At 40.0% G+C, this 12,500-nt stretch overlaps 2 protein-coding genes across 3 annotated transcripts in view; one reads left to right on the forward strand and one right to left on the reverse strand.

Annotated features, from left to right (window-relative positions):
* LOC138868046 (ataxin-2 homolog) overlaps positions 1–3,479 on the forward strand; it is a 9,293-nt gene extending 5,814 nt beyond the window's left edge. Inside the window, exons 2-3 of the mRNA XM_070145484.1 lie at positions 2,282–2,509; positions 2,570–3,479. Of these exons, the coding sequence (XP_070001585.1) occupies positions 2,282–2,509; positions 2,570–3,479 (1,138 nt within the window). The remainder of the gene's footprint in view (positions 1–2,281; positions 2,510–2,569) is intronic.
* Positions 3,480–10,394: 6,915 nt separating this feature from the next.
* Positions 10,395–12,500, reverse strand: part of LOC113828342 (putative gamma-glutamylcyclotransferase CG2811) — an 8,877-nt gene continuing 6,771 nt past the window's right edge. For both annotated transcript variants that reach the window (XM_027381283.2, XM_070113245.1), the window contains exon 5: positions 10,395–12,076. In XM_027381283.2, the coding sequence (XP_027237084.2) occupies positions 12,043–12,076 (34 nt within the window). In that variant the 3' untranslated portion in view covers positions 10,395–12,042. The remainder of the gene's footprint in view (positions 12,077–12,500) is intronic.

The raw sequence follows: 12,500 nt of genomic DNA on the forward strand, positions 1-12,500 counted from the left end.
TTACAATAATATTAGCGTTGCTAGTACAAGTGATAACGATAATGATAATAATCATAATATCAATAATTATGATGATGATAATAATAATACTGATAATGACAATGGTAATAACAATAACAGTAATAATATAATTATCTCAGTCTCTCTTTATCATTATGTCTATACCTCCCCACCTCCCTCCCTCCCTTTCTTTCAACCTCCCACCCCTCTCTCCTTCACTCCTTCCCTTCTCTCCCTCAACCACGTCCTTCCCTCTCTCCCTCCTCCCCTCCCTCCTCCCTTCCTTTCTTTCTACCCCCCCCCCTTCTCCTCTTTCTATCTCACATGCGCCGAGTATGAAAACATCATGACGTCACAGATCGGTTGCGCGCAGGTACGAGAAGGCGAGAGTGGCAACAGACCCGCGAGTATTAGAACGGAACGGATAAAAAACCACCTTATTAACTCTGCGGTAGCGGTTTCGTACAGTTTTATGAGTCTGTGGATATGATCAAGGATCAGATATATGCAAGACGTTTTATATATATATGTCTTGCTCTATTTTCTTTAATTTCATTCGGAGTGGATACTTTCTAATGTTTATTTTCGTCGCGTTTTCTTTCACATTCCGTTTTCTGTGTATTTATTTGCGTTGTCTCGTTTTCTCTTTCTCTCACGTTATTTATTTTGTCTTTTAAAAGGATTGCACAAATAGTCAAAGTTATATAGAGTAATGATGATAACAAAAACAACAGTAATGCTAACAACACTAATAATGAACATAATGATGGTTATAAAACTAGTGAAAGAAGATCAATTGAGTTAAAAGTAAACAAAACGAAACTAATAGACAGAAATAGTAGCAAGAAACCGCAACATATATACCAAATAACAATCATGATAGCACAGTGAAGAATGCTGACAGCAATATGATAACAAAAATTATGTTTAACACGTAATTCATGAATATAGTGATAGTAATGATGATAACCACAATTACAAGCATAATGATTATGATAAGTACTACTGGAAGTGATAATAGTATCATTACTATCATTATTGATATTATCTTGATCATTGTTGTTGTTATCGTCATGATTTCATAAGTCCTATTATTATAAAGTAATAGTAATGATAATGATAATAATATTGAAAATACGAATGATAATGGTAATAATAGTTGTTATTGTTGCCATACTTATTATTATCATCATCATCATTATCATTATTATCATTATTGCTATTATTATTATTCTCACAATTAACATTATTATTATCATTATGTGATGATAATGATAACAACAGCCACGATAGTAATAATCATAATGATAAATCTTTATTATCATTATTGTCCACATAATCACTATACTATAATCATCATTATCATCATTATGACTGTCATTGTTATCATTATTATCATTAAAGTTATTATTAGTTAGTGCTATTACCACTGATACTGTCATTATTATTATCATTATTACTATTATCATCAATACCATTACTATGAGCGCCATTATTATTATGTTGTTTATTATTGTTCTGATTATAATGACAATTATCATTGATATTGTCATTATTATCATTATTGTTATCATTATCATTTTTGTCATTATCATTATCATTTTTATTATTATCATTATCATCATCGCTATTTATATCATTGTAATTATCATTATTTTGTTATCAGTATTATCATTCTTATTTTGTCATTATTATTGATATTGTTACCATTATCATTTCTATCAATATCATATTTTTTATTATCATTGTTATTATCATTATCATTATCATTATTATCATTGTTAGCATTATCATTATCACCATTATAATTAATATCAGTACTATCATTTCTTGCATTATTATTATAATTATCATTGTTCTAATTATTGCTATTATTACCATCATCATTATTACTACTACATTATCATTATTATTATTACTATGACATTTATTATCAATTTCATTATTATTATTATTATTATTGTTATTATTATTATTATTATTATTATTAGTAGTAGTAGTAGTAGTAGTAGTAGTATCATAATCATTATTATTATTATTGATATTATTATTATTATTATCATTATTATTATTATTATTATTATTGTTATTATTATTATTATTATTATCATTACTATCATTAACGTTATTGTACTTATTATCATTATTATCATTATCATCGTTATCATTATTGATACATACGCATATGATAACACAAATAATGAACAACACCAAATACTTAAACAATGATAATAACAAACACAATAAAAGAATAACAATAACAGCAAAAATCCGCCAACAGCAGGAACAGGAACAGCAGCAGCATCCTCATTCCCCAGCAACAGCCCCCCTCCGCCAGCACAAGCAGCAGACGGCAGGAACAGCAACAGCTCGACCCGCCATTGCCAGCCAACAACAGCAACAAGAACAGCAGCAGCATCCTCATTCCCGTGCAACAGCACCCGTTCAGAGGGCCTTCTCCTCCAGCAGCAGCACCAGAAACAGCGAAGGAACAGCAGCACCACCACCAGTAACAGCGAAGGAACAGCAGCAGCAGCATCCTCATTCCCCAACAACGGCAACCGTTCAGAGAGCCTCCTCCTCCAGCAGCAGTACCAGTAACAGCGAAGGAACAGCAACAGCAGCAGCATCTTCAACAGCACTTGTTCAGAGGGCCTCCTCCTCCAGCAGCAGCACCAGTAACAGCGAAGGAACAGCAACAGCAGCAGCATCTTCAACAGCACTTGTTCAGAGGGCCTCCTCCTCCAGCAGCAGCACCAGTAACAGCGAAGGAACAGCAACAGCAGCAGCATCTTCAACAGCACTTGTTCAGAGGGCCTCCTCCTCCAGCAGCAGCACCAGTAACAGCAAAGGAACAGCAACAGCAGCAGCATCTTCAACAGCACTTGTTCAGAGGGCCTCCTCCTCCAGCAGCAGCACCAGTAACAGCGAAGGAACAGCAACAGCAGCAGCATCTTCAACAGCACTTGTTCAGAGGGCCTCCTCCTCCAGCAGCAGCACCAGAAACAGCGAAAGAACAGCAGCAGCAGCAGCATCTTCATTCCCCTTCAACAGCACTTGTTCAGAGGGCCTCCTCCTCCAGCAGCAGCACCAGTAACAGCGAAGGAACAGCAACAGCAGCAGCATCTTCAACAGCACTTGTTCAGAGGGCCTCCTCCTCCAGCAGCAGCACCAGTAACAGCGAAGGAACAGCAACAGCAGCAGCATCTTCAACAGCACCGTTCAGAGAGCCTCCTCCTCCAGCAGCAGCACCAGAAACAGCGAAGGAACAGCAGCAGCAGCATCCTCATTCGCCAGCAACAGCACCCGTTCAGAGAGCCTCCTCCGCCAGCGCGAGCAACAGACGGCAGGAACAGCGACAAACAGCAACAGCTCGACCTGCCATTGCCATCCAAAGCTGTCATGAAAACCTCTCCCTTTCCTTCGCTCCACGCCCACCTCTCCCTTTCCTTCGCTCCACGCCCACTTGCACGTGCTAATGAGGCTGCCCCTCGAAGGTGCCAAGCCCTGTGACGGAAGACGAACCGCAGGAGTGCCACTGTGACGTCACGGGGCGGCGTCACGCTGTCTGTTACGGACTGTGCGTCACGACTTTCCCTCTCCGGATGAGATTAGTTTTTGTGGGGAAGTTTGGGGGTTTGAGCCACGGTGGGGGGAAGGGGGGGAGGGGGGAGGGGGAGAGAAGAAGGGGGGGGGGGGGCTGAAGTCTTTGCTCAGGTGTCTTCTTCCTATTCGTTCTCTTTTTTTTCTTTGTTTCTGCCTTTCATTCTGTCTTTCTCTGTCTCGTCCTCTCGCTCGCTTTCTGTCTCGTTTTCTTCTCTTTCTCTCGGCGTCTTGTTCTCTTTTTTCTCTCTTTCTCCTCTCTCTCTCTCTCTCTCTCTCTCTCTCTCTCTCTCTCTCTCTCTCTCTCTCTCTCTCTCTCTCTCTCTCTCTCTCTCTCTCTCTCTCTCTTATACTCTTTTTTTTTCTCTCTCTCTCTCATACTCTTTTTTTCTCTCTCTCTCACCCCCTTCTCTCTCTTTCTCTCTCTCTTTCTCTCTCTCTCTCTCTCTCTCTCTCTCTCTCTCTCTCTCTCTCTCTCTCTCTCTCTCTCTCTCTCTCTCTCTCTCTCTCTCTCTCTCTCTCTCTCTCATCTCTCTCATCTCTCTCTCTCTCATCTCTCATCTCTCCTCTCTCCTCTCTCCTCTCTCTTTCTCTCTTTCTCTCTTACTCTCTCTTAATCTCTCTCTCTCTCTCTCTCTCTCTTTCTTAGTTCGTGTGCATGTATGTGTGTGTGTGTGTGTTGTGTGTGTGTGTGTGTGTGTGTGTGTGTGTGTGTGTTTGTGTGTGTGTGTGTGTATGTCTGTGTATGTCTGTGTGTGTGTGCGTGTGTGTGCGTGTGTGTGTGTGTATCTGTTACACACACACATCCCCATCTCTCTCCAAACTTGATGAATTCTGCGAGCCTCCTGGACCAAAATATCTCCGTTTTACTTTCCCTTTCAAATCTGCGTCCTCCTAATCTTTCACTCCTTTATTTGCGTCTCTTTCTCTTTTACTATCTATCTATCTGTCTGTCCATCTATCTATTTGTCTATCTGTTTATCAGTCAATCCATGTATTAAGCTTTCTATCTGTCTGCCTACCTATTTATCAAAATATATCTATCTATCTATATGTCCATCTGTCTATCTGTTTATTAATCCACCCATCTATTAAGCTTTCTATCTGTCTGCCTACCTATCTATCAATCTATATCTGTCTATATGTTTATCTATTTATCAGTCCACCGATATATTAAGCTTTCTATCTGTATGTTTACCTATATATCAGTCTATATTTATCTGTCCATCTATCTATCGATCTGTCTGCCCATCTATCAATCTGACTATTTCCAATATCATTACTATCATAATTACTATTACCAGAAGTAGCACCAGTAGTACAGTAGATAAAAAATAATAATTAAAAAAAAAACATCAAAACAGCAATACCAGAATATTTCAAAGTTACCTTTCTTTTCTTTTCTTTTTCCTTTCCCCAGTCTTCCTCAATTGTCTTATTTTTTCTATCTATCTACTCCTCTAATCGCAGTGATGACAGCCCCGCAGACCTCCACAGCTCTGCAACGGGAGCTCTTTGAGTTGGTATAAAACGTACCTATTTCCTGTATGTTGCGTGCAATTGCAAAGGTATTTATCCTTCTCCCGGTTGGCAGAAGGAGGGCAGTTGCATGGAGGTTGCGTGAGTGATGAGTTCGCTCTCTATTTCTCTTTTTCTTTTTTTTTTCTCTCTCGCTCCCTCTCGCTCTCACTCTCTCTCTCTTTCTCTCTCTCTCGCTCGCTCTCGCTCGCTCTCGCTCTCACTCTCTCTCTCTCTCTCTCTCTCTCTCTCTCTCTCTCTCTCTCTCTCTCTCTCTCTCTCTCTATCTATCTATCTATCTATCTATCTCTCTCTCTCCCTCCCTCTCTCCCCCCCCTCTCTCTCTCTCTCTCTCTCTCTCCCCCTCTCTCTCTCTTTCTTTCTCCCTCTCTCTATCTATCTATCTCTTTATCTGTCTATATGCATGTATATACATATAGATAGATAGGTGGATAGATAGATAAAGGTAGATAAATAAATATTTGGATGGATAGAAAGACAGAGAGAGATACAGAGATAGTTATTAAGAGATGGATATAGAGAGATCTATGCAGGTAGACAGATAAATAGATGGAAAATATGAATATACAAGAGATGAGATGAAGAGATGGAGAATATGGGAGAGAGAAGAGAAGAGTGATGAAGAAAGGAAAAAAGCGAAGATTTTTTTAATGTATATTACAATAAAAGATATTTAAAAACAATATAAAGATTTAAAAATATCAAAACAATATTGAGATAAAGAATTTTAAAAAATGTATAGAGAAATAAAAAAAAGTCTCAAAATATCCATAAAAAAAGAAAGAAAGAACGAACGACAAAAAGAGAGAGAAAACAGCAGTGAAAGACGATCTAAAACTCAAACCGAAGAAAAATTTTAACCCCGCCACCTCCCTCTTCTCTCGGCGCGCCAAAAAAACCCGCAAATGAGCCCATTCGCCTGAGCACCGCCGGCCATTTAACCTAAAGTACCCAATTGCGGTTCTCAGCCTAAGAATAAGTCACACTCCGCACTCCAATTCTCTCTTAGCGGTTCGAGTACGCAATTTAGATGCTCTTTTGTCGCCTTTGCTCCCTAATGAGATTGAAAGGAAGGGTTAAGGGTTCGAAGTTAAAGTCAAAAGTTGGGGGTTCGGATGATTGATAGAGGCGGGAAAGCGGGAACGAGTGTATATTGATACATGGATAGGTAGATAGATGTGTGTATATGTATTTTTACTTGTTTGTTTGTGTGTGTGTGTGTGAGTGTGTGTGTGTGTGTGTGTGTGTGTGTGTGCGCGCGCGCGCGCGCGCGTGCGTGCGTGCGTGCGTGCGTGCGTGCGTGTGTGTGTGTGTGTGTGTGTGTGTGTGTGTGTGTGTGTGGCATACATATAGAGGGGAGAGGAGAGAGAGAGAAAGAAACACAGAGTCTGAGCTAGAGAGAATAAAAGATAAAATTAAACCCTTCCCTTTAACTCCCTGAATATACCCAGACGAAGCCACCCCCCTGACGTCAGTTCTCCTCCTGCTCCTGCCTGTTCACTTTTCCGTAGTAGCATTTCTGCCGTTCTCTAAACATCAGATGACAAAGAAAACGGATATAAATAATTATATTGGACCATACACTATCATAAACGGATGAATATTAGATTACAGTTACAGTGCGTAGGATCAGACTCTGGTGATTATAAGATTCCCTGCGTTATTTCTTATTTATTGCACTATATAAAACAATATACAATAAACACATTACCAAGTCAGAAGTGTAACATTCAACATAAAATGCACCCGCATCTCTTTATAGAAGATGTATTAGATGCATAACTAAAGAAAATGCGACATTGAACCTGTAAACCTCATTTATCTAAAAAGTATATGACTATTCATAGTGAGTGTGTTGCAGGGCTGAAGGTTTAAAGTCACTCTATGGGACTGTGGCTCTGCCTTTGGTGATGCCCAAGTGAAAGACCCAGCTGAAGTGACATCGGTTGAAATTTCCGCCGTGTTGGCGTTCGGTCTGCCACATCATATCAGTTCATACCAGGAGTGTTTCAGCAATTTTCATGTCTTATCTATTTGAGCATGGGAACATATATCAGTATTGTTGTGCATGAAAACAGCTATAGTCAAAAAAATAACAAAAATATGGCCTTCGGGAAAAGAAAAAATCCGTAGTAACGTCACCATCCGTTGGTCGTTTTTTGTTTCCGTTTAGCAGACGAGTCCATAGAATTCCAGCCCTACCTATACGACTATTTTCTCCCGGAGGTCTTAGTTGTTTGGAATTTCTTAGCCTTACCGTTTCCAGGATTCTCGCACTTCCTTTTCTAGGATCCGCGACCGCCCTCTCATTGCAGGATGTCTCCTAAGAGCTCCCAACGGCTCTTACCTACAGCAGATCATCTCAGGGGCGTCTTATAATACTGTACTAAGCTTCAGTACTAGGTCAGGTCAGTATATTAATAACAGTAATAGTACAAGTCGCAGCAGCAGTAGTAGTTATAGTCATACCCTATCTTTATGTATGATCCTGGTGTTTTCAAGTTTGTACCTGTGATTCTGGCAAGCGATACTAAGTTTTATCTGTTTGTTAACTATTTTTTCGGTGGATTTTCATTCCAGGGACGCCTGCCAAGACCAGAACCGTATGTGCGTGAGCATGTAACCAAGTTCTGACGACTACCAGCCTGTGCCTCACACTGCAAAGGGGCGAGTATGGTTTGCTTCTTGTCTCCTGTCTGAGCCGACAGTCAGCTAGCAGCAGTTGATGGAGAGGCCGGCGTCCTGATCTTTGTTCCATCTGTGACGTACCATCAACTGATCCAGATAACCTCTCATGTCAGGAGAATCTTTGAGTACTCAATGAGTGAGAGGAAATCTGCTGCATTATTACTCTCTCCCAAGAGGTACTTCTGCAACAGCACACTTTCCTTGAGTTCACAGTTTCTTGAGTTGCCAACGTTTGCTAGGGTCCTGTCGTCGGAGAGTTTGGTGAGATTGGGGCACCTGAGGAGAAAGTGTTTGCTTCTGGAAGTACCATACCAAGGGCTTCTCCTTCCACTGCAGGAGCGTGCTTCAGCGGTGGTGAGGTGGCGGTAGTCGCAGAGAGCGCGTCGCCACCGTTCTTTCCTGCAGAAGGACACGTCGGTAGAGAAGCAATTGCAGTACTGCTATTGATACACGAAACCAGTCCCTTCTTTGCCCTAGTCTGCAATGACGACTGCGGGACAGGTCTTATCATAAAACGCAAAGCCAATCGCTGGCAAGCTGGCATATAGTACCCTGGGTTTGGTGGAATTTGACACACTGCATCCCAGTGCATGTACTTTCCGACAAGCTTCTTCAGAAACTCCCTGAAAGTGTGCGTCATTCGGTCCATGACGAAGAATGAGGCAAGCTAGTTCTCAAGGTCATGCTAAGATCTGATATTAGAGACAGAGAGCTTGTCTGGCATGAGAGTCTCGACGGCCGCTAAGTGCTCGTCAGTGGTCTGGTAAGTTATTAAGCACCCTTGCTAAGAGGAAAGTCTATCTCCCTTCTGGCAAAATGGAATACCTCGAGTTTGAGGATGATGACCTTTGCGTATATATCCAAGAAGTCAAATACGTGTCTGAATACCTTCCACTGTGACTGGCTTGTGAGTGTACCATCCACACACTTACCTCTCGGGGATGTCTTGAACGGCATCATCGAAATGGCCTATATACGCATCCCAGTGACGCAGTGGCACATGAGATCTGGCAATACTTCAACCTCTTCCACTGCACCATAAAAGTGGTGGGGTAGCTGCTCTTTCAATATGCGTTCGAAACAGGCTGACTGTGGTGTGTTCCCCTTTGGTACAAACGATGAAGCACCCCTCTGTGGGTTATCTTGCAGTTACGGGCTCAGGGCTCGCTTGTTTGGTGCCTTCCTCCAGGTATGCTCTCACCTTGTCTTCTCAGTGTTTCGGCACCAACACTAGTGGGCAGCAGGCTTTGAGGAGTGCATTAGCAGTTAGGTGGATATGGCCAGGCCTACTTTCTATCATCTGTAATGGCTCCCTTGTGATGGTGAACAGTGTGGACGAAAAACGCTTCTATAACCATTCCCCATGCACTGTGCTCCTCTGGTAGTGGGAGGGGTATAGATGAGGACCTCGGCAGCAGCTGGCAGTGTGCGACTGCCACAAAACTCTAGCACCAACCCCAGCAACTGGTATGAATTTTCTTAAAGGAAATGAGCCTTTACTGGCAGTATTAGATCTGTCACATTCTAAAGACTGACCCGTTTCTGCAGCATTGTGGCCTGATGTAAACTGGACAGTAGAGAGGGCCCAAAATCATAAACTTTTGGCCCTGTATCAGTTGTGGCAGGTATGGAAAGTCAGGCCTCTCTTTACCAATGTTTAATGGTCACTTCCATAATGGATTGGCAGAAGAGAGTGTATACAATGGTCACAGTGCCCAAGATATCATGGGCGGCTGCCTGTCTGCTAGAATATCTTGCACTCCTCTTGAAATGATGCTGCCTTTGACAGCTGTGGCAGATAACTATCTAAACTATAAATTCTCACAGGGACGTGTGGGTTGTGCTTTGCCTTTTGTGAAGTGCCAGCTACACCAGCAGCCATCTGCCACACTTCCACCCAAGGTATTATTGGTACAGCAAATGATCCTAAGCTCATTAACAGTCTATGGAGTCATACATTTTGTAGACCTGACTTTTCAACATTTCGTCACTGCTTTCTTAGCAACATGCATTCTGCATTGTACAGTAGACATTTGAACAAGAAATTGGTCACCTTTTGAGCACACCTAACAAAATAATCACTTACAGACCTGTCTTGCTCTTACACATTGAAAATCTTTTATTATATTCATGGTTGAATATGTGAAGCCCCAGCTTAACAACAGCATCCAGGTCACATCCACTATCAATGCACCCTAATTATGAAGGGTGAATCTGGCGTCAACTGCTGTTGGAGTAATAGAGTAATGTGGTGCACTGCCTCCTGCAGCACCCACTTTCATAGATAAAGCCAGCATTCTGTACACCTTGATAACCTAAAGGCAATAGGACAACATTTCCAACTCAAATTTCTCGGGTGTAGCCTAAGGAGGCAACTATAGTTAATAGACTATGGAAGGTGGAATTTGTTTGAATTATTGATATAGCACTACTGTATAGCTGCAAGGGACTACTGGCTCTGGGTGTTGAGTAGATATACCAACAGGGTAGTACGATCTTGGAACTGCTGTTGGTCCTGCACTGCTAGAATATACAAGGTTTCAGGAAGGAGAGTGAAACAGAAATGGAATGGCATGCTTTTTTATTGTGCTCCTTCATTAACATCACCCAAAAAACTTCAGTTCAGGTGGCAAAAGGTTTCCCCATCAATTTAATATTTGCTAATCATCACCAGACATGAGAAGATGGATATATTGGATGTATTGCTATGATGTATGTAATTTAAGAAATGTATATATAATAATAATAATAAAATTTATTTAATGGCAAATTCATTAAAAAGCAGCAATACTCAAATATGAAAAATTACCCATATAAAACATTTAAGAGTGTTCATTTAATAAACTAATTTATAGCATTTTTTACTATATGAACATTAACTCTAAAAGGCATAGCAAGAGATAATCAGCTAATTTCAAGCCTTAAATCACATGCAAATTTTGAAAAAGAAAATGAAGTTGAAGAAAAAAAACATGAAGAAACACATTAACACATACAAACATACATCGAAACACAGTCACAATATGCAACAAATATTATAACAAATATTTCAGGGTAGGAACAACAGTACAATTGTAATGTTTGAAGGCACCTTTCATAATGGTTTCTAAGTAAATATAAACTTTTTAAAAATCCGAGCTACATCCCTATGATTGAATTTTCATATAAGTGATATTATCTTGAGTATTATGAGTTAAACAGATTAATAGACATAGATAAATACATGTGTAGACACAGCCATAGCTACAGGAGCATAAATAGGGATTTGTGGGCCCAGGAATTAGGTTTTATGAAAAAAATATATAAAACAAGACAATCTTATCTACTCTTTCGCACCAAAACAAATATTTCTTTTTATCTGTGCAATAATATTTGAGTTAGATTTTTTTTAAACATGTACTTCTTGCTGTTTAATATCATTATACTCTATATTCACAAGAGAACCCATTTTCTCTGTCTTAAGATTAAACAGTAATCCATTGGGCATTATTTCTAGGAAAATCATTTCAAAATTATTAAAAAACTATATACATAAATAATTTCCCATATTCATTTTCGTAACTTTCCAAATTTTTCTTTTACACTAGGCATCATTTGGGGGGCCGGAGATTGGTGAAAATGCCACCACATTCCCCCTGAGTTGTCACTGCATCGCTTAATATAGGACAGGTATAGATATATAGAGAATGTGATTATATATCAACATACACATTTACAAACAAATATAAGTCTATTAAGATATATAGTCTTGGTCACCTTCTGACAAAATTACTGATTAATAAAATTGTAACTTAACTCACTAGATGCCAATGGTAAGACTACATGCCATTTCTTCTGTAATTTTAGTTTATTAATTGTGTTTATATGGAAATGGCTCAGCAAGCACTTAGTTACCAATGTATTCAGTCATTAGTCCTACCTATCTCAAATAATTTCTCCTTTCCGTAATTCTTAGAATGATAAAATTGTATTAATTGTTAGTATTCTAATATCAAATTAATCATATAAATAATAAAATCAATAGATTAATAAAATTATAATAATTGATAATTTGTAGCTAAGTGCTATCTGTGTACAGAAAAAATAAAAACAAAGCAAAAATACTATGGATTGTAAGTCAATCCACAGCCAATGGGTTAAGAAAGGAATTAAACATCAAACATGCCACGCAATCTCCAGGCCTCTGGTGTAGAACTTCTTCCTTCTTTCGTATCATATGTTTTCTGGATCAGACAAATCATCTTCACTGAAAAAAGGCAAATGATAAGGAAATTTATTCTGCTTTTCCGTCTCCCCCTCTCTTCCTCTCCTTTCTTTCTTTCTTACTTTCTTCCTCTCTCATTCACTCAGTGACACTCTCTGTCTCTCTGTCTCTCTCTCTCTCTCTCTCGCTCTCTCTCTCTCTCTCTCTCTCTCTTTCTTTCTCTTTCTCTTTCTCTCTCTCTCTCTCTCTCACTCACTCACTCACTCACTCACTCACTCACTCACTCACTCACTCACTCACTCACTCACTCACTCACTCACTCACTCATTCATTCACTCACTCACTCACTCACTCACTCACTCACTCACTCACTCACTCACTCACTCACTCTCACTCTCACTCTCAAACTCTCTCATTCTCACTCTCTCATTCTCACTCTCATTATCACTCTCTCATTATCACTCTC

This window comes from Penaeus vannamei, chromosome 34 (genome assembly GCF_042767895.1).
Source record: "Penaeus vannamei isolate JL-2024 chromosome 34, ASM4276789v1, whole genome shotgun sequence".
NCBI lineage: Eukaryota > Metazoa > Arthropoda > Malacostraca > Decapoda > Penaeidae > Penaeus > Penaeus vannamei.